Below are 22,685 nucleotides of genomic sequence, written 5' to 3' on the forward strand. Positions count from 1 at the left end.
TAAGTAAATTGATTTTAGAGTTTTGAGTATAATGTTATCTAATAGGGCTTAGTTTTTAATTTATTTCTAATACTTACCTAATAAACACATATCTATGCATTCTTTAGGATCGATACAATAGACATGAAACCTTTATTCATCCATTATATAAATATATAATCATGCTATCTAAAGAACCTCTCACATTATAACTTATATGATTGTCACATGATGACCCATACCACACAAACAAGACTGAAACTCCTTGCATACCCCTAAAATCTCTACTCTTCAAACAGTACATACATAATTACATACCTTCTATTATTGTTCGAAAAATCCAACCACTCCCTCCTTAATTAATTCTTAATAGGTGTTGAGATTCAAGAAGCTAAATAATATTTTACCGTAACTAGAAATTTGTAGATGCGTTTCCCGTTAAAGAAAACAAACATCACAATCAAAAATCAATTCCAATATGGCACACAAATAAAAAAAGAAGACATTTTTAGTAATCTAAAACGCCTATCACATTAATGTATGCCGTGATCGCCAAATACAAACAAAACTATTGCCACAATCTCTAGTCATAAAACTGCGCAAACACACATTCTATAACCGTTCAGACAACGATCAACCACTTTCTTTTTATTGATTCTAAATAATATCCGTTTCCTAACCAGGGTCTAACGGGCTGTGCATAGCAATGTGTCGACTCCAAAGGGACAGGGGTATGTCTTTAGCAGGTTAGGATTTGCAATTCAGAAAGGGGTGACGGCGTAGCTTGTTGCCCACATACCTGCTATGTTGATGTAATATCTATGTTTCTTAATAAATATATATATAAAAAAATTATCAAAAAAAAATATATTTCATATTCATGAAACCGATTCTCGAGATCTTTCCCGCCAAAAAACCACACAAACAAAAAAGATTAGCAATCGTTGTACCTTACGTCAACCCACCTCTATTCTTCCTTCTTCCCACCGATGGAGCCCTTGTAGTGAACCCAAAGAGAGAGAAACACGAACAAATGACTAACCATAAGACATAGAATGAAAAATATAAGCATGAACATACACACTTAGACAAACAATTTCAGAGTCAACCATACGACCATCCGTTATTTTCATAATCTCATCACGGGAGGAGCGAGCGAGAGAGAGACTCCCGTTCCCGAGACGTTTCGAGTGATTTCAGATCACGCGTTTAAAAAACCTGAAAAGAAAAATAAAAATATTCAAAGATAGGATGGAATGGATGAAGTTGTGTTGGTAACAAGTGTGAGGACCCACCTCTTCACTTTGCGTGTGCTTTGTCTTTATTATACATTCATTCTTTCCCAATCACCGAATCCACCACAAATATATATATTTCAATTCCATTCGTAAACCCTAAACACAGCAACACACTTTCACTGTGTTAAGAATTAAGATGTTGGATTTCGGTAGAGTTCAGAAGGAGCTTCAGGAATGCAACAAGGACGTCAATCTCTCTGGTATCAGCGTTAACCCCAAATCCGACAATCTCATCAACCTCACCGGTTCAATCCCCGGTCCGATCGCCACTCCGTATGAAGGCGGAACCTTCATCATCGACATCGATTTGCCTGGTATGTCTTAATATTAATTTACATACACAAAATGTAACTCAATTTTAGGGCTTTTCAATTTCATTTCGTAATTGATTGCGTGTGCGATCAATTGCATTGTTCAATCAGTGAATTTTGGATGTTTTGGTCGATGATTGTTGCATAATTAACTCTGTTTCAATGATTTTTACTGTTGAGTTTTGGGCATGAAGCGTACATCAAGTGGTTTATGTTGTGTCATTGATTGTGTTTCGTTTAATTTGCAGATGCGTACCCGTTTGAGCCACCGAGGATGAAATTTGCAACTAAAGTTTGGTAAGAATGGTTTTATTTTGTTAATTTGTCGTTATTTTCTATGGGATTGTTGAGCACGTGTAGAATGTAGGGGTGTAAACTCTCTGAGCCGAATCGAGTCGAGCTTGGTTCGTTTTGTGGTTTTTTTCTAAAGCTCGAGCTCAGCTTGTTAGTTGTTTTTTCAAGCTCGGGCTCAGCTCGGGCTTGGCTTGTTTATTGTTTATTAATTAGTTCTTATACGTTTTTAACTATTGTTGTATATTTTGAAAAAAAAACGCTTAACGATTCTAAGCTCGCCTAGAGCTTTTGTAGTATGTTAAACGAGCTAAAGCTCAGCTCGAGCTTGGTTGTGCAATGTAAAATTAATGCATAGTAGTCTAAAAGAGGAAAATCTTAAAGATACACAAGGCTCATTAAGGCTCAACGAGCCTAAACGAGCTTCCCATACAAGTCTTGAGCTCGGGCTTGATAATTAAACGAGCTTTATTTGAGGCCCGGGCTCGGCTTTATCATCCCTAGGCCCTGGTAGAAAGATGTCATTGTTATTTAGGGCTGAAAGGAATTAAGCATAATGTTACACTTATACCTGTGTTTAAACTTTAAAGTGGCTTTCTTATGTAGTTTGATATCCGAAGTTGGTGTTAATGGAAGATGTTGTATTGATTATATCATTGATGGCTATAAACTTATATTGTTATATACATGGTATAACGTCAACGTGTTTGAATAGCGTATGGTTTTAAGTGCGAATATACTGCAGTTATGGACATTAAATAGATTATGATATATCTAGGATTGGTGATATGGTATGGTATCTTGTTTTTAGGTTAATGTTGGTTTTGTCATACATTTCATACGTAATCCTTATTGGTTTCGTCATACATTTCATACGTAATCCTTATTGTTGATTCGTTGTTGAAGGCACCCGAACATTAGCAGCCAAAGTGGAGCCATCTGTTTGGACATTTTGAAGGATCAGTGGAGCCCAGCCCTTACTTTGAAGACGGCACTTCTCTCTATCCAGGCCTTGCTTTCGGCCCCTCAACCTGATGATCCACAAGATGCTGTCGTCGCACAACAGGTATAACATTTGTCAACTGTTTTTCTTTTCTAATTTAAAATTGATTTATGTTATATTTGTCACGTTGGACTTAATAACGTATACATTTATGTCTATTTTTCCTTTAATGATTAAAACAAGTGTTGTAAGACTCGCGAGGTGATAGTCGGACGGTGGGGGTACCGACTAGCGTTTAGTAAGGACCAACTTTGACCGAAATTTGACTGATTTTTATCGGTTTGATTGGTACCGATTAGGTGAAACCGAATCGGTAGCCCTCCGATTTCCGATTAATTGACGCCTAAGTTCGGTTTTTACAAAACTGATTAAAACACGCGGTAGAGATGTAGTCAAATGATTAAGCTTCTGTATCTTTAATCAGTTTACTTTATTTCCTTCTGTTTCAGTATCTGAAAGACTATCAAACTTTTGCAAGCACCGCTCGTTACTGGACAGAGTCATTTGCAAAGACATCATTTCTCGGGGTTGAAGAGAAGGTAATATACAGTCTGCGTCATGGGCGGGTTGGGTAACGGGTCAGTTCAGGTCAACCAAATACACAATTATGTCCATTTTCAAATACTTAATGCATCATTAACATGCTGTCAATGACTTTCAGCTCTTTCTACCAGTTTTCATTTTACTATAGTTATTCGATTTTCGTTAGTTATAACACAACTTAATTCGCGTTTTATGTTGGGATAGGTGCAAAAGCTTGTGGAGATGGGATTCCCTGAAGGCATGGTTAGGAGTACTCTGGAAGCTGTTGGTGGGGATGAAAACATGGCTTTGGAGAAGCTCTGTTCTGGCTAGTTATAACTGGTTCTGTTAAGACTTGAAAATCTTTTCTTTTTTCTTTTCTGGATCAATATAGGAAGAGGAAAACTATAACTAAATGATAGATATCAAATCAAACTGTTGGTTTTGGACATGGGCTTGTTAGTATGGACTATATATTGATACAAGTCTTATTAGAAAATGAGTTCTATCCAACATTAAGTATTTTTTTGGATATTAGGGGATCCAAGTATGTCGGATACAACTCATTTCTAATAAACTTCTAAGGAAAAGATCATGAGATAATAAGGCTATGTGTTGTGGGTTAAATAGCACATACTAGTTAATGCGTTACGTACTTACGTTACTTTCACGTAGGCAGCCGGATTTAACAACCCTTAATTTTAGCGTTGTTGGTTAACTAGCATTAACTTTAAAAGAAAAAAATGTTTGGTGCATTGAGGGTGGATCCCACTTGATTTACTGATAAGAGGCGTTAGCATAATAACGAAAATGAAGAAACAAGCTTAATGCTCAACAAATAATGCCTCCTTGATTCTTGTAGCACAGTGTTTGGGGTGTTATCAAGCTTGTGTGGCACAAATATACCCTAGTTAGTCCACAACACCAAGTCTAATTAAGTTTTAATATAAAGTTTTAAATCTTTTTTTCTAATAACAAAGCCGCTCAAGTTTCGGTATTGTTCAAATGTTGTTAATATATTTTTAAACATTAACTTTTATAAAAATTCAAGCGACTTAAATGGAAAAATATGTACGTTGGTTATTATTTAGTGTGTGTATTTTATAAAGTTGATTAAAATTATGAAGTCACAGTTATCTCCAATTCAGGTTAAAAGTTTTGGTATATAATCCACAAATTTTGAATAATACTGAAACGTTATAGTTTTTGTTGCTTTCTTTTAACAATTAACGAATAAAGTTCGGTTATTTGGGACAACCCAATAGCAAAAGATGACATGTCGTAGCTTTTGTTGTTAAAAAGGAAGGGGACATTTTAATAAAGCATTAAACAAACTTCTTTATATCAGGTTTAGGTGAAATATTCCCTGCAAGTCTCTTTCTATTTAAAGGGGACCAAACACCCACTTTGACTTGCAAGTCGTTATACATTAAATAAAAAATAAAAACATAAGCTTAAAGTTAAAACTTACCATTGACTTTCATTGCGTGTGATTTAAACGCTTGCTTTCGGTTTTCTTATATGAAAATGACATTGTTGAATTTTCAATATTTTCTCTTAACCAATCACCGATGGCCACGTCAATGATTTTAATTCTTTATACAATTTTCATTGTGTGCGCGTGGTTTTTTGTGAATATATGTGTACATATAATCAAATATATGTGGAAAAATAAAAAGCAACATGCTACATTTCTTTTGTGCTTGAATGTGCGATATTGTTCATCTTCTAGAGACATTTGTGCTCAAAGTTCCTGGTCAACGATGCACAAAAACGTCACGATTTTGACTAGCTTAAGATGTAGTTGCCAAACAAAATAATACTATTGACTTGTTCAAACAAACATTATGCTCAAAGTTTTGTTTTTTTAATGGTTTTCTACGTTTACAAGTCATACATAACTTTACAAGTTAAAAACAAAACAAAACTGTCGTTCCATCTAAATTACACTAACGTTGCATTACAAAATTAATATTGATAAGAGGATTTAGTTTGTTTAGGAAACCATGCTCAAGAAAATAAAGGATAATTAGTTTATTACTATGGAATAAAATTCATATGTATAGAAGATGTATGGAAAATTAAAAGGAACACTTCACCCAGTAACAATCAGTTATTCGTTGTTTCATCAAAATTCCATTGTTAGAGCTTTATATTATATAAATACTAAAAAAATTAACTCTAAGACACCTGAGGAGATCATATAAAGTGTTTATATAGTGATTTTCCCAAGTTAATATGAAGTAGGAGATAATTATGAGGAAAGAAAATGAAGAGGTAGGTCCCCGCAAAGCCCAGTTGGACCCGCAACATACCTTAGAGGTACGTCTGCGCAAAGATCAACTGGTTCCGCAGGACCCACCATGCTCAAAGAGATGAAGACCTTACACGCAGTAAGCCAGCTGTTCCCGCAGGAAAGCCTCCCAGTGGTACAGTACCCCGCCTGTTCCCGCAGCTGCGGATACAAGCCATGAGGGAAGGCTACCCGCACTAACAGTAAAGCTACACGCATAAGGCACTAACTCAATACTTCAGTAATGTCACCTGAAGGAATGAGCAAGGCGGAAATATTCCCGCCCAAAAAAGCCAGTCCGTACGCTTCCAGAAGATCTTTTGTACTATACCTACCAGGATATGGACAAATAGACAAGATCTGACTAAAGCGACCCATGAACCAATCACAGGGTGACAGCTCACAGACAATAGTACCAGGAGGAGCACGCTCCAGTACAAAATGTCACTATCAGCCGCTGCCTACCCACCAACTCCCATCGTGGCACGAACATAGCCCGTAGTTGGTGGAAAAGGAATATATTACAGCTGGCCGTACCTGCTTGGAAACCTACCTTCGGCTATAAATACTCCAACACCTTGGAACGGTATCATGATCGGATATTATCTTATCTTCTCTCTAGCTATTTCTCTCAATATACACTTATATTCAGAGCAATCTAGTCTGATTCTCACGCCGGAGGGTGGTCACAAGGAGGAACCCCCTCCCCCCTTCTCAGTGACAAGCTCACGGTGTCTGTTTTGCAGGTCAAGAATAATAACCATCTTTGCCGGACCTAACCCTCGTGGGAAACATCTACTTAACCCTAAGATTATCCGTAATCTGCCGGGGTCACTTAGTGTTTCTTCATTGGCGTCATCCGTGCATTAAGCTAGAACTAATTCTTTTTCAGTTTTTTCAAAACTTCTGGAAAGATGGTTAAGGTTACTCCGATGCCAAGGCCACCAAGTGACAAAGAAACTCCGATAACCACAACCCCAGCTACTGGGGGGAACACCGGTGAATACACAATTTTTACGAACACTACCCCGGTTACCCAAGCCGGGGCAAGTGCAGTAAACAACCCTCCCCTAGGATTCACTGATACCCAGGTAGAGAAGCAACATACGAGGCTTCCCCGCCAAACACTTGATCAAGTTAAAGCTTGGGCGGAAGCACGTCAGAAAGAATTCCAAGCTGAGTTGGATGAACGTTTACGCTCACTCCAACAGGCTAATGACGAATTCGGAAGCACTCGACAACAGCTCAACATGAGCAATGATTGCGAGTATTCGGATGATGAGTGGGAAGAATCTGACAGTGACGCAAACCCTCGTCATAAGGCGAAAGGGAAGCGTAAAGAAGCAGACTTCCGCTCGAAAAGAAGTTTTGGAGAAACTTTCAAGCCAAAGAGCGCGGGGGGAAACCCACGCGACTTCTCCAAAACTTTCAGACCGACTGTTGCAAACGCGGGAACGTCCAAGTTTGCAAGAGACATTGCGGAAGCAATCGCTTCAAAGAGTGCCAAACAGATGTCCAACATAGGCACTTACGATGGCGTATCTGACCCGGACGATCACTTGAACAGATTCATAGCGGGGGCAACCGTCAGTAATTGGACGGAACCCACATGGTGTTACATGTTCCAAATGACGCTCGTCGGGGCAGCCAGAGCGTGGTTTGATCGTCTACCGGTCCACCACATCTACGATTGGGCAGACTTCCAGCACAAGTTCAGCCAGCACTTCAGTCAATAAAGAAAATATACTGAAGAGCAATGGACGATCCTCAACTGCATCCGAGAGGAAGATGAGTCTTTGCTAGACTTCATCACGCGCTTCAACTCAAAGAAGCTAAGTCTGGGCACTATTAGCGAAGATCTTGTTCGCGCTGCTTTCATCCAGGGCGCTGAAGACCCAGAGCTCATCCGCACGTTGACGGGTAAAGACGGCATGCCATCCACGTGGGATGCCATCATGACGGCAGCTAAACGCTTTTCGGAAACGGAGAAGCAACTGGGTAGAGATCTTCCCCAGAGCACAAACCTCTACACCCAGATTACAAGAGAAAATAACGTCCTTACCGCCCGACAAAACAAAAAGAGGAAGCTTGGTATTTGGCAGTCAAGGGTAAACTTTGACACCTCATCCGGCTCTCACCCTCGGTTAGGCGGAAGGGACAACATGCAGTCGAACCGGAATCCCAGATGGACGCCACTCACCAAAAGCGTCACCGAGATATTTGCCACCGAAAGGCTCCCATGGCCAGAGGCTCCAATAATCCGACAGCGTCTAAACGCTGATCAAAGCAAATCCTGTGACTTCCACGGGACAAAAGGCCACACCACGGAGGAATGCATATCCTTGAAGGACGTCGTCGAAGCATTCGTCAGAGATGGGAAACTCACACACCTCGTGGCGTAATGGATGTTGAGCAGGCTAACGCGTGTAGAACCCCAGTTGGGGAAAACATGGGTGAAACTGCAACTTCAATGTCGGAGACTACATACTGCGTAACAACGAGGTTCCGAACCAGGCGCATACCGGCCCGAAAGGCTCGATGGCACCGCCATCTCAAGAACTTGGAATGGAGCTCAATTACGCAGATGCTACATGTAGATCAATTCCAAACTTGTAAAGAAAAGGCCTAGAGCCACTTCTAATGGAAATGATTCTCCTTATCACATTGATGTTGATAGCCTTACCTTTATACTTATGAACTGACCACACTGATGCCGGTATTCACCGCATAAATAAGTGAGGGAGGAAGTAAGTCGTTGCGTGTGGAAAGCGGCAAAACCCGCATAAACACAAACGGTAGAAAATTTTAAAAAAAAATGAGGAAAACCTTCACGCAGGTCAGATATAGGTGAAGTTTGGTCATCCTACTAAGTGAAAGTGACGGTCCTACCCGCACAATCATGATAGAGGAAATTGAACATTAACCTATTATCAATCACGCGTCGAAAGGTTAACTTATTCAGAACACTTAGAAATTTCTAAAGAAAAGATGAGGTAAACCTTCACGCAGGTCAGATATAGGTGAAGTTTGGTCATCCTACTAAGTGAAAGTGACGGTCCTACCCGCACAATCATGATAGAGGAAATTGAACATTAACCTATTATCAATCACGCGTCGAAATGTTAACTTATTCGAAACACTTAGAAAGCAACTAAGTTAAACTAAAATATGCATGAGCAAATCATGGCAAGGCGTTAACAAAATATTTATATTCACAATAAAAATTCAAACATTACAAGAATGGCTAGGTATCTACCCGCCTACAAAAATACAAATCTATCCTAACGGTTGGAAGGGATCTCAAGGTTCAAGCTTCAGGACCACTCCCTCCAAACCCACTCGAACCTGCACCATCAGTTGTCTGCGGCGGTTCGAGGAAAGCCTTGAGAACAGCTAGCCCGTCATCAGCAGCTGCAATTTCGTTCACCTTCTCCACAACCGGATGCGGGAAGGCAGCATACTGGTTCACAGCTTGGTCGTAGGCAGTTTCAGTGTCTACATCGTGTAAAGGAAAGTTGGAAGGTGGGATGCCCTTCTCTGCAAATCCTAGACCAAGCAGGAAACCAGCTTTCTCCCCATCCTCATGAGAAGCGTTGAGGGCTGCACTCATGGCATCGTCATAAGATGTGTTCGCGAAAATCCGATGCACAACCTACAAAATATATATATATATATATATATATATAAACTTTTCTAAATATAAAGAAAAGCGTAAAGAAATTATGGAGCTACGCGTACCTGCGGCAACGCTTCTCGTAGAAGCCATTCCTTAGTGATCAGAGCTTCTTGGAGGGTAGCTTGAGCTTGATCGCGGGCGCGTTCGGCTTCATTCTTGTTGAGGTTGGCAAGCAACACATCCTTAGCAGCAGCCTCTTCAACGCCCTTGAGCTTGCGCTCAGTGCGATCAAGCATACCCTTCTGATCCAGGAGCTCTTGGAGCTTCTTGGCATCTTCTAAAGCAAAAGCATCATGAGCCTGCTGAAGCTTCTCTAGTTTGGCTTTGAGCTCTTCGTTCTCAGTGCGCAGAGGCTCAGCAACGGCTTCAGCTTTGGTGGCCCTCTCGGTCGCATTACGCGCAGTTTCCTTGGATAACCTAAGCTGTTCATTAACAGCTTGGGTAGCCTTGGAACGGGCCTCATGCCTGGCCTGAATCTCGACCTCAAGGTCCTTGAATGCCTTCTCCTTCTCCGCGGCGGTGGCAGCAAGCCTCTTGTTCTCCTCCCGCAATGCTCGCGCCTGAGCCACTTCCAGGCTACGCGCAGTCTTTAACTTGTCGTTTTCACGACAAAGTAGCTCGACGCGCGGCTGCATCCGGGCAAGGAGGATTCGGAGCTCGTTGGACAGCCTACCCTCCTGGTAGCTGGCCATTGCCTCCCCCAACGCACCGCTTGGGGCGGCATGGCGCGCCCAGTCGACACAGTCCGCAGCCGTTCGGAGGGTCGTTACCCGGCTGATATTCCACCGTGGAGCGTACGCCTCATTGGAATCCGAAACTGCAAAAACAAAAAACAGTTAGGAAAAAAATAACAAAAATGGATAATAGGCCCAAATAACCCCACACACCTGTAGGGTCGATAACAGGCCGGTAGCCGCCAAACCCGTCACCCGAACCTAAGGGATATCCATCCAAGAGGTCAAGGAGATGGGAAGGAGGCAAAGATTGGCTAGAGATCCCAACCCCGAACATACCTGAAGAACCGGCCATGGACGAGGTAGTCGCTGACGCCGGAGGGGGCATGGTAGAAGCCATCGTGGTAGAGACCATCGGAGGTGAACTCATTGGAGATGAACTCACAACCATGGTCGGCGCTGCGGATGAGCTTGCAGAAAAAGTCACCGCCCGGCCCAGTGAAGGATGTGGTAAAGATAGCACTGACAGCCGGCGGAGATGAAGTCATAACCGGAACAGTTGACTCAACAGTATGAGCAACTGAACCAGCACCGGAAACAGGCGCAGGCGCCTGGGTCATCGCCTCGGATAGGTTGACCAAACCTATCGTCGTGGGTCCGGAACTGCTTCCTCCCGCACCGCTCTGGAAAGCGGATACGTCCACTCCTGCATAAAGAACAAAACATTAAAAACAGTGGCGGAAAGAAATGCGGAAAAGGTACACAAAATATACTTACGGGTTTTCTTAATCTTGAAAGACTTGACGGGCGGAGACGAGCCCGATGGAACTGGCCTCTTCACGCCAGTCACCGTCATAACGCTTGGTTGCTCGGAGGTGACAGTCGTCTCAACCTCCGAGGCAATGGTCTCGCCACCACCAAGGTTCCCCGCCGCCTCCTCGCTTTCAGTCTCGGAATCAGACTGATTTCCCAGGTCGACGACGGAGGTAACCTTCGCCTTGCCCTTCCCGCCAGCAGCCTTCTTCTTCCTCACAAAGAAAGGCCCATCTGCGGATTCCTCATCAGAAGATGACAAAATCAGAGGAATTCCGGCATAAGTTTGAGCATGAAGAGGACGAGGATTAAAAAACTCCTTACCTGGCCGGGTGGCACTCAAAATTTCGTGGCCCAACGGGTAGACTTCTATGAATCTATCCGCCGTTTGCTCCAGAATGGGCAACTCATTCTCATCGAGATCACGAGTAACCAACCGTGCGGGACCACCAGTCTCCCGCGGATGCAGGAGCGATTGTAAGTCGTTCCCCTCTGAAATAAAAAAGATAACAATGTTAGAAGAAAAACCCTAATCCAACACAAAAAATGGAGCATACCGTAAGGAATAGAGCTCAAACCGTATTGAAGAACGATGGGTATTTGCGGCGTCCCAGACCCAGGATCCTTCCACACGCGGCTCATCCTGAGCACCATCCCAGACTCCGCGAAACGATAAACCGGAGTCTGGATCTGGGAGATCTTGGCGAACCATTCCGCCTCCTGGTAATTGGAGGCGTGAAGGTTAGGAAGCGTCCTCCCGTTCTTGAACGTCATCGCGATGGGGACGACGCGAGAGGAGATGTAGAAAAACTCCCGCTTCCAAGACCGAAGACTGCGCTCGGTAGCGCAGATCTTCAACCCCTTGATCCGAGTGACCAGGGTATACCAACCCTGGATGCACCTCCAGGAGTAGAAGGTCATCAGGCGGTCGACGCGGGGCTCGATGCCCAGAATGCAGCACACCCATTCAAAATGGTGAACCTTAGCAATCGCCATCGGGTGCACCTCCGTCAAGTGTACACCGTGTTTCTCCAAAACACGGTATACGAACTTCGTTAATGGGAATCTGAGATTCCCATATATGAAGAACGAGGCGTAAGCCCCTCTCTTGCTCTTAGGGGCATCATACACCGTCTGGTGGGGCTCCGGAAACTCAGGCTTGTAAGGATCGAGCATGAACTTCTTGACGATATAGTGGTATAAATCGACAGAAAGAGTACACTGGCACTCGCCAGCAGTACTCTTATCGTCCTTATCAAACGTGGACGTCGGGTTCTCGAGGTATACATCGGACTCCTCGACGTTAACCTCGGGATCATGTGTAGACGACATTTTTTAGATGTTAAAGAGAGCGATTTCAGGAGAATGCTCGACGAAAAAGTTAAGAGTATTCGCCGGAAATTGCTTAGAAGAAGAAGAGTGAAGTGAAGGTATGGGATGAGATGCACCCTCTACCCCCTTATATACTCATCGCAATGAATGCGATGAATTTAATGCGGAGGAGAGAGAGAGCGCAGGTGCAATGAAACGGCGACACGTGGATAAAGCAAGCTGGCAACATGTGTCAGAATGGCGCGTGAAGTGAAACTCGCGCCCACGCGCCTGAAAAAGCGTCATGATTGACCACATGCTATCACGTCGTCATAACTTCCTGCTCGTCCTGAAGCCGTCAGAAGACGCCAACGTCCCTTCAGCCGTTTGGACTGTCCTTATCCTTTCACCAACTCTTCAAATTTCAGAAAGATTCAAAAAGATTCAAAAATAAGAGGGAATATACCCCCTTACCTTGGAGAACAAGAAACCATAAGACAAGTGCGGGTACAGTGTCAAGGTGAAACCCTTCACATACTTAGCACTTGTAGGGAATTGAAGCCAAGATACCTGGGAAAACAAGGAACCGTAAGACAAGTGCGGGTAGAGTGTCAAGGCGAAACCCTTCACATACTCAGCACTTGCAGGGAATTGAACCCAAGAAGGATCTTATGGGCCATGCTTGCGGAAAGAGAAATAACACCTCCGCATGGCGGGAACGTTGAGAACTAGATTGTTTGAAGCTTCAAGGTGGAATTGGTGGTTTAACATAACTGATCACTATGTCCAAAACTACCAAAACCTCGTGAAGAATCTATACAAGTGAAACTCAACGCTCCCGACTTGCGAAGAGGTTAAACACCTACCCGCATCATAACCAAAGATCAGGCAGAAAAGTCGGGAATTTCTGCAAGAGAAATTAGGAAAACTGCGGGAAGAATCCCCAAGGAAAACCTTACAAAACAAAAACCCCTCTTTAAAACCCCTTGCTTAAAGTCCAAAAGTTCACCTCACTTATTAACAATTCATGAGAAGAACAATGGACTGGGGGGACTTGATGAGGTAGGTCCCCGCAAAGCCCAGTTGTACCCGCAACACACCTTAGAGGTACGTCTGCGCAAAGATCAACTGGTTCCGCAGGACCCACCATGCTCAGAGAGATGAAGACCTTACACGCAGTAAGCCAGTTGTTCCCGCAGGAAAGCCTCCCAGTGGTACAGTACCCCGCCTGTTCCCGCAGCTGCGGATACAAGCCATGAGGGAAGGCTACCCGCACTAACAGTAAAGCTACACGCACAAGGCACTAACTCAATACTTCAGTAATGTCACCTGAAGGAATGAGCAAGGCGGGAATATTCCCGCCCAAAAGAGCCAGCCCGTACGCTTCCAGAAGATCTTTTGTACTATACCTACCAGGATATGGACAAATAGACAAGATTTGACTAAAGCGACCCATGAACCAATCACAGGGTGACAGCTCACAGACAATAGTACCAGGAGGAGCACGCTCCAGTACAAAATGTCACTATCAGCCGCTGCCTACCCACCAACTCCCATCGTGGCACGAACATAGCCCGTAGTTGGTGGAAAAGGAATATTATACAGCTGGCCGTACCTGCTTGGAAACCTACCTTCGGCTATAAATACTCCAACACCTTGGAACGGTATCATGATCGGATATTATCTTATCTTCTCTCTAGCTATTTCTCTCAATATACACTTATATTCAGACAATCTAGTCTGATTCTCACGCCGGAGGGTGGTCACAAAGAGGAACCCCCCCCATCTCAGTGACGAGCTCACGGTGTCTGTTTTGCAGGTCAAGAAGAATAACCATCTTTGCCGGACCTAACCCTCGTTGAAAACATCTACTTAACCCTAAGATTATCCGTAATCTGCCGGGGTCATTTAGTGTTTCTTCAGAAAAGTTTAGTAAAAAAAACTTATGATTGGTCCATCTAATTTATATCACTAAATAGTAATTAAGTTTCGTATATTTTTCATCCAAGTCAATTTATACAAATAATATTCATAGTAAAATTTCAGAACAATGGAATAAGAAACAAAAATTGAGTGATTTTCATAATTGTAAAAGTATAAGTAATTTTAGTGACTCGATATTGATTATTATTTTATGATTTTATTATAAATCTAAATTATTTGTAAGTGTAGTTATCATTGATTAAACTAAGATGATTTTGGCCATTCTCATTTTGATGGGGTGGTAAGGTGGTATGGGTGTGAAATGGAGGTCATGGGTTCAATACCCATAGTGTACAAAGAAAAAGAAATTAGCTGTTAAAAAAAAAAACTAAGACGTTTTTGGTACGTTATTATTAATTTCCTTTTAATAAAAAAAAGTGGACCATTTGAGTATCTTTTTTAACTTCGTTCTTTCTTTATTTTTCAATGGAACATATTGATAACTCGGTTTACCCCACCCCCCTTTTCTTTCAAAATGCTAAGGGGGGACGGGGCACCGCGTGATGGAGCTCCCATCACGCGTGGTGAGCCTCTCCACACCGCCGCCGCCCCTTTTTCACGCGGAAAAAATGGAATTTGCGTGATGGGTGTCACGCGTGAGATGGGGTGGAAACCAATAAATCTATCCGTTGGGAGGGGGTGGTTATGACCATTGCGGGGGAGCCGTCGCCGGAAGTGATGGATCGCCGGAAGTGGGTCACCGGAAAAATAACAGGGAAGATGAGTGATGCTACTGCGTTTGTTTTGTTAGTGTTATTATTATTATATTTTAAATACAGTTTACACATTTAACCCCTTAACTTTCACATATCTTTTAAACAGAATTTAGAATAATTTACGAATTAAACCTTGAACTTTTGAATGCTATAAAAGTCGGCTAAGTTGGCGGAAACGTGACGAGGCCTATATCAACTATTTTTTTGTCGGTTTTTATTTATTTATTTATCTTTGTAACATTTAATCTTGCAAAAAAAATACAAAAACAAAAAAATTCCATTACATACCACCACACCACACCACCACCCTTAGTAAAAAACCATCACATGTAATGAATTTGGGGTTGGTGATATGACACCATTTGATTTGGTGGAATGTGTGATGAGTGATAACCACCCCTCCCCCCTAATATAAATCGACTGTTACTTATGCATGTCATTTTATATAATTAACTTATTATACGTATGTAACAACTACGTTACCATTAATATTTTGAAGTCAAACTATAAGAAAAAATGGGTGGTTTTCCGATATATGGATATTTGTTAATATTTCTTTAAGTTGTTTTCCAAGATTATTATCAAAATTCTTAAGACTGGTCACTATGGTGAGGGGCTTCGAAGTCCTTTCCCAGTGCCATGTCAGCACCACGTGTGCACTGGGGGCTTCAAAGCCCCACCCCAAAAATGCCCCTCAATGGTACGGGTCTTCGAAGCCCCTTAATTATTTTTTTCTTTTTTACTTTAATAAAACTAACAAACTTAATATAACAAACTAAATAATAAAAATCAAACTTAATTGAACTAAAATACATAAAAAAAAACATACGAATAGAAAAAAAAATATAACTAATTTTCGGCGTCCAAGTCCTCGTTTGGCCGAATCTAGATGCGAGAGATCCTTTGCGAGGAGCTTGAAGTCCTTCTCTCGTTGCCGTTCGATTTAGCCTTCTTTCTTTCTTCATGCATGGCTTTTGTATTTCGCATGCATCGCTTTTCTTTCTTCGTGTATTATCTTGAGTTCCTCTTTCGAGTGTTTTTTTCCTCGCGAAACTCTTTAAGTGCAAGCTCCAAGTTGTCAAACCGCGCGCTCACGTCGGAACTCATCGAGGATGTCGTTCTAGACGAAGACCCCCCACCTCTAGCCGCCGCCTTGGCCCTTTCCCTTCCTACCGGACGTAGCAACTCATCCGGTTCATCAAATTGAAAATCGGGATCAATCTCGTTTAAGTTAAATTGAGAACGAGCATCCGACGCGGCTTGAGACGGCGATTGATCAGCCGAAGTAGACGTTGTTTTTGACCGTTTGGACGGTCGCGGTGAAGATGTCGGGATCAGATGCCACTTTGGCGAGCTCGTGCATTTCTTCCAAATTTCAAATATACCCATGCTGAATTCGTTACCATGAAGGCGATTGTATTGTTTCAACATATCCTTATGAAGGTCGGCGTCGTTCATGCCGCTTCCTTTGTTGTTCTTAAGGCGAGTGTGAATTGTGGAGAAGTGGTTCATTTTTAAAACCATTGCCTTCCATTTGTTGGAGACGGAATCATCCCCGCGGTAGCGACCTCGACCCATTATCTCAAAAAATTTACCACGTATTTCTCTCCAAAAAATCGCGGTGCGTTTACCGTCACCTAACACCGAGTCTCCGGATGAGTCGATCTACGCTTGCGCCAACGCCGCTTCCTAACTGTCTTCCCACTTCTTCCTGTCGTACAATTCTGTTGGTGTTTGATCGGCAACAACATTCTTTTTATGGCTTCGCTTGCAACGAACTTGGGGTCCGTCGACTTGGGTTTCGGGAATTTGGGTTTCCACAACTTGGGTTTCGGGTGTTTGGGTTTGAGGTGTTTGGGGTGTTTGGGTTTGGGGTGGCGGAGACATAAACGGCATTGGCATTCGATAAAACATATCGTTTGGAGGCATTGCGGGTACATTCTGGTTGGCAAAGTAAGGGTTGGTAGGGTCATTGTTTGCGAGTAAACTAGCCCACCACCTTTGAGACGGATCTCACGGGTTTGGGTTGGTGTTCGGGTCTGGTTTGGGTTCGGGTTTGAGCTCGAGCCGGTGAAATTTGAGAAATTATTCATGATAGAGAGTTGAGAGTTTTTTGTTTTGAAATTTGATAGTATTTGGTATTTGTTTGTGTATAGAATGATAAAATGAGTTAGTATTTATAAATAAAATAATTAGTTTTTTTAAACAAAAAAAAAACTAGCCGTTCAAAATGAACGTTGGGGGGGGGGACCCCCCAAAACCACACCAAGCGCGCCGGCCTTTTGAATGCTGGAATCCACGGCGCCCAAGGAAAAACCGCGCCCCACGACAGTGTTCCCCGCCCATTGCCCCTTGCCACCTCAGCCCACCCCGCCCCATAGCAATGAGTCCAAGAAAGAACTATAAATGATTTGGGGGTTAAGAGAATATACCAAAGCACGTCTTGCATAGTTGCACGTATTTTACAATCTTTCAAACATGTTTTATGATGTGAAACCACAATGTTGTTCAGTCAACACCTTCGTTTTCAAGATGATTTATTTTATTTTATTTTATAATAATAATAATAATAATAAATTATTATTTTATTTCCATTACATAAATGGGCTCCTTTTTTAAAACTATAAAGTAGTTTTCACATTTGGAAAAGCCAAAAAGGCAGTAATCATTTTGGGTTGATTTTAGGTGCAAGTAATAATCGGAATATCCTTTTCTAGCATAAAAAGTTCCTTTTTGTTTATTTTTATGTTTCGTGTATGAACCTTTTGTTTATCTTTACTTTTAATCCATGTCTTTTAGGGCAAAAATATACAATATCGGACAAGCGGTTAAACAATTTAACTCGTCAACACAATCTAAAAAAAATGCTTGGAATAGCACATGATGAGGCAAACATTGGTGGTTTCCCCAACTTTGACGGATGAGGCAAACGAGTGCTCAATCTATTAACTCATAATCAAACCAACTATCTCAACAGTTCCTGGTTTAACGGGTTGGACGGATTCAAACATTGAATATAATTTTGTAACTATTCTTATGTCAATTTTATTTGTATAAATTCTAAATCGATTTTTAGTGTGCAAGCGCACATATTCTGGCATTTAAAGAAAGATTGGAGCGGACTACTTATATGTTTTTTCTTGATCTACATTGACCTGTTATTCACACAAAAGAATATTACCGAAACTAAAATCATATATAAACTCGTGGATTTAAATACGAATTGACTTTTTTCACTAAACCGATTCGTAAAAAAGTTCGTAAAAAAGTTCGAAGGTATATACAATATTTAAACGAATAAATGTCATTGTAAATGTAATTATCAATAATAAGTTAATATTAATCAAACATAATAATATGTTGCATTTAATGTTATCAAACAATAAACAAATCTATGCTTTTTTACGGTCAGTAAACAAAATTGTCTACGTACTCCGTACGAGATGACCCAATGACAAAAGGCCACTGTTAGCTGGCCCAACTCAGTCGCACGGAGCCCTTAAGTGCCTCCAAGTTATCTTCAGTTCCGGAGGAAACCGACCCGCCCGAATGCCCACTGATGGTAAAACCCAGATGCACTCAGGATCGAATTGGAGATCACAAATATCACAGTCTTCCTTCATTAAGGCACCCATGTCCCGTCCAAAGTATTTTTAGTAGAGTTTAAACTTAGGTCTCCATTAAAAAATTCCAAACTTCTTACCACTGTATCACATTGAAAATGGCATAAACAAATCAATGTAACAAATAAAAATTATTTGGTACTCTTGTTATTTAAAAGCAGAATGTATATATAATATTAAATCGATTAAAATTCATCATAATTTAACAATTATATGTGAATCATTAATAAAAAGGAGTAACATGTTATGTCGGATCTATTATCTTAAAGCTCAATCTTGCATTTCATAATTATTATATTTGTTTCTTACTAAGAATCCAATACAACTTAATTTAACGGTGTTTTGACTATGCGGTAAACCATTAAACTTACCAATCATCAATACCATAGTTCGAGCTTTAAGACGAAATTTCAGCCGTTCATTATTAATTTTGCCACTTTAAAGATTCGAATCTAGGACCTTTGCTGAAAGAAATCCCTAAAAAAACCTTTTACCTCCAAACCAGAATCCTACAAGACAAGCTTTCTATGTTTTTTTAATTTTATAAATTAATACGGTTCACTAGATGATTTTATATTTTATGACTAAAAGTTCCATTAATCTACATGCATCATGTTTACGTATGTAGCATAGCGAACTTTTACTCGATTTGTTCTTATAACATATCATTATTTGTTTTCACGCATCCGTGTATGTTTCCAATTTCCATATGTTTACCCATCCTATCTTCTAAACATCTTTTATAATTTGTATAGAAATATATTTCTTTTAAATAAACATAAATTTATAACTTTTAAAACATTTTATCCATTACGCAAAGTAGCGAACACGCTTGTAAAAGTAAACGAATAAACGATAACATACTTATCTCACCATAAGAATGTATTGAACTATTGACTACTAAAAAGTTTTCTTAAAAATTTTTCTCTATCCTTCATTTGTTAAGAGTGAAAAGGAGAATATATGTATTTAGATCAACTTGAACAAAGTGGTCCCACGTAATTAAGTTCACAAGTATAATATTCATTTAAATACTTGAGTCAAATTTGATTGGTACATTTGTCCAAGCTTTGTAGACTTATATAATCAAAGCAATCAAGAAAAATAAATGAGAACAGTTATCGTATCTTTTGGATTATTGAGAACGGGTCACCAGTAGAATCAATGATCCATCCACAATTCGATTATTCACGTCTAGAATTAACAACTTCAAGTCAAATATAAAGGATTAAAGAACTTAGTTTTCTATAAACAAAACAACTTTCAAATATAAATACAGAAGCTAGCAAAAAACAAGAAAACAACCAACAAAAACAAATTACAGCAAGTTTCCAACATCAAATTCAAACCCTCTATCCAATCAAGGAAGTTAATTTAAATATAAACTTTTAAACATAAAAAGGATTCATATTTAATGGTCTCGACCATCCTAACAATAGAACTCGACTTCCCATTATACTCCAATCGTTTCCACCAATCCATAATCTCCAAAGTGGCACGTTGATTGTTTTTTCAATTCTTCGATCCTAGTTGTCGTCAAGGTATTTCAACATCAGTGGAATTCAGGTTAAAAGGACAACTAACTTAACCCACACACGCATTACAGCACGCACACAACAATCAATAAAAATATGATCAATGGAATCCCGAGCAATTCGGCATCTGTAACCGTTCAAGTTAGCGATCCCCAAACCCCCTTGCAGCTAAGGCCAATTTAAAATAACCCTACAAACTAGAATGGAACCTCTGAATCAGTTAACAAATCTTTTACCCATTAAGCTTTAAAAGGATGTTGAATGAAAATTTTACCCATTTGTCCATTCACATGCGTTCATAACCCTCAGCATTTCACTTACACATCATCTCCTCCATCACCATCATATCAACGTACTTAGCACTTACTGATGAAGAGGCTGCCAAACACTCTCTGAGATGTTTTATTGAACGGCCAACGAATCCTCAAAATGGGCTACTGGCTAAATTCACTATATCGGGATACACTTAGCTTTCGATCCGGGAACAAACCCTCACCTAAGGGCAACGCCAGTGAACAATCGCTTTCGTGCCTTCAGAGATAAAACTCGTTCAGTTTAAGGATCCAACTAATGAGCGTCATCTACTCATTTAGTCTCCCATCATCACCTTGTAGTACTAAAACTAAATGCTCGAGGGAGGAATCCAACCTCTAAGAGCATTCACATCCAATCTCTATCTTAAAATCTAAAATTACACTAAAAATCATTACATTTTCTTTATAATTATTAATTAAATAATTTTTTATACATTTATCAATATATTTTCTCTCTCATTTACTCACAACCATTTTCAATAAATATTAAAAAAAATTATAGGAAATATACAAAAAAAAAAAATCATTGCATTTCCTCTCTTCTCCACTCACAACACCCTAAATCACTCTTTAAATTATGAAAACTTCTCTTAAAAAAATTAATGAATTGAATGAGAATGCTCTAATATGTTTATTTTAATGGTATTTTGAGTTAGTATTGGTATTCTAAAAGATGTACCATAATTATGGTATAAATATGATAGTTATTACAATGGTATTGTGTATCTTTGGTAATGTATATTGTAAAATAATATTGATATTTTTCGTATTAATTTTTGTTTTTCTAATAAAAGCAAAGAAAAAAAGGAAAATATGTGCTCATTGTTCATTCTTAAATAATATTGATTGAATTATTGTATTTACCTTATTTTATGTGTGATGCTATTAATATGTCTGATTAATATAACATTAAAAGAATTAGAAAATATTTGGGATATGATGATTTATATTTAAAGAATTAGCAAGTATTTGCATATCTTTTGTATGAATGCTTAAATAATCAACAAAATAGTGATTTGAATAATAAGTTACACGAATATCGCTACCTTGTTACTTTTAAATAAAGTAAAAGAAATTGAAAACCAACAAAGAAAACAAACTTAACAAAAATCAAACCAAAAATGTTTATTCACTTACTTTCCAGTTTATTGAATTACACGTACGTGAATATAAAATTTGTCTACGTGATTATTTAGTTGTTATTGTTATTATTTGAGCCGAATAAAGTTGAGTAGATATATTCCATTGGTTATACATTAGCAAAATATAAAGTTTAAATAATGTATAAACTATTTATTTGTGTATAGTAGATGAATCAAAGAACATCTTCTTTCATACTGTTTTTAAAACTTGTTTTATATGAAGACATGTTATAACATCATATATTATTTATTTTTAATGTGTGAAATTTGTATATGTTATCATTCTTTTATATAGGCAGTCCTGAATGGAACAGTTAAACCAACGTTGTTGGTTATTTCCACTACCATAAAGCATAATAATCATTTTGAGTTATAGTAGAAGATGTTTATATAGAGTAATATGACACTTGCATTTGCATTGTCATTCTCCCTAAATCTAATTATTAACGGTTATAAAATACTAGTTTTTATCCCCCGTATTACGGGGGTTGTTTTATATTTTTTGTTCTAATATTTATTTATTTTTAGAATTTATATATTTTTTATTGTATGAAAGTTAATAATATACTTATGGTTTGATGATAAATTGTTTCACAAATAAATGAGATGTTATAACTCTGTTTATTTTTTTTGCTATAAAATTGGTTTTTTAATGATAAATAATATATATGAAAGTTAATGATATACTTATGGTTTGATGAGACCCAAGACTCGTTTATTTTTTTTACTATCAAATTGGTTTTTCAATTTAAATAATATATATATCTTTTGTAAAATAAATAAGATCTTAATTTTTACTATATCCTATTTTATAGGATTTTTACATCAATAATTTGTTGAGAATAATTTTTTGTTTAATGAGATGTTATAACCCGTTTAAGGAATATCTGGGTTTGGTAAGACCCATACCCATGAATTCGGGTCAAATGCATGAGAAGCCTCCATTTAAAAATCAAGCAAATTTGGTGACTCCAAAAAAAAGGGTGAGCGACCACATCGCGACACGTAGGATTTTTATGTATTCGTTTATATATATTATAGATTAGTATGATAAAACTTACATGACTCATTCATGTAATTACTTCTCAATATTTATTATATAAAGAGAAGATTAATTATGAGGAAAAATTGGACGAGACCATTTTTCATTTGTCAAACCTCAAATATGCTCCTGAAGTAGCATATCATTAAAGTTCATGAA

The 22,685-nt window shown here is 39.4% G+C and overlaps 2 protein-coding genes across 2 annotated transcripts in view; one reads left to right on the top strand and one right to left on the bottom strand.

Moving 5' to 3' along the window:
* The window catches only part of LOC143637445 (uncharacterized), a 123,284-nt gene that overhangs the window by 69,784 nt on the left and 30,815 nt on the right, over nucleotides 1-22,685 (bottom strand). The window lies entirely within an intron of this gene.
* LOC143637407 (ubiquitin-conjugating enzyme E2 27-like) lies at nucleotides 1,355-3,904 on the top strand. The gene is made up of 5 exons (XM_077104804.1): nucleotides 1,355-1,591; nucleotides 1,837-1,885; nucleotides 2,786-2,945; nucleotides 3,332-3,421; nucleotides 3,630-3,904. The coding sequence occupies exons 1-5, from the start codon at nucleotides 1,414-1,416 to the stop codon at nucleotides 3,735-3,737; spliced, it is 585 nt and encodes a 194-aa protein (XP_076960919.1). The 5' UTR covers nucleotides 1,355-1,413; the 3' UTR covers nucleotides 3,738-3,904.

This window comes from Bidens hawaiensis, unplaced genomic scaffold, assembly GCF_021521415.1.
Source record: "Bidens hawaiensis isolate Kalapana, Puna unplaced genomic scaffold, B.hawaiensis_p1.1 tig00008283_1, whole genome shotgun sequence".
In the NCBI taxonomy this organism is placed as follows: domain Eukaryota; kingdom Viridiplantae; phylum Streptophyta; class Magnoliopsida; order Asterales; family Asteraceae; genus Bidens; species Bidens hawaiensis.

Coding starts and splice junctions, on each gene's coding strand:
- LOC143637407 (XM_077104804.1), top strand. CDS start 1,414: ATGTTGGATTTCGGTAGAGTTCAGAAGGAGCTTCAGGAATGCAACAAG. Junction 1,886..2,785: donor AAATTTGCAACTAAAGTTTG/GTAAGAATGGTT, acceptor TCGTTGTTGAAG/GCACCCGAACATTAGCAGCC. Junction 3,422..3,629: donor TTCTCGGGGTTGAAGAGAAG/GTAATATACAGT, acceptor ATGTTGGGATAG/GTGCAAAAGCTTGTGGAGAT.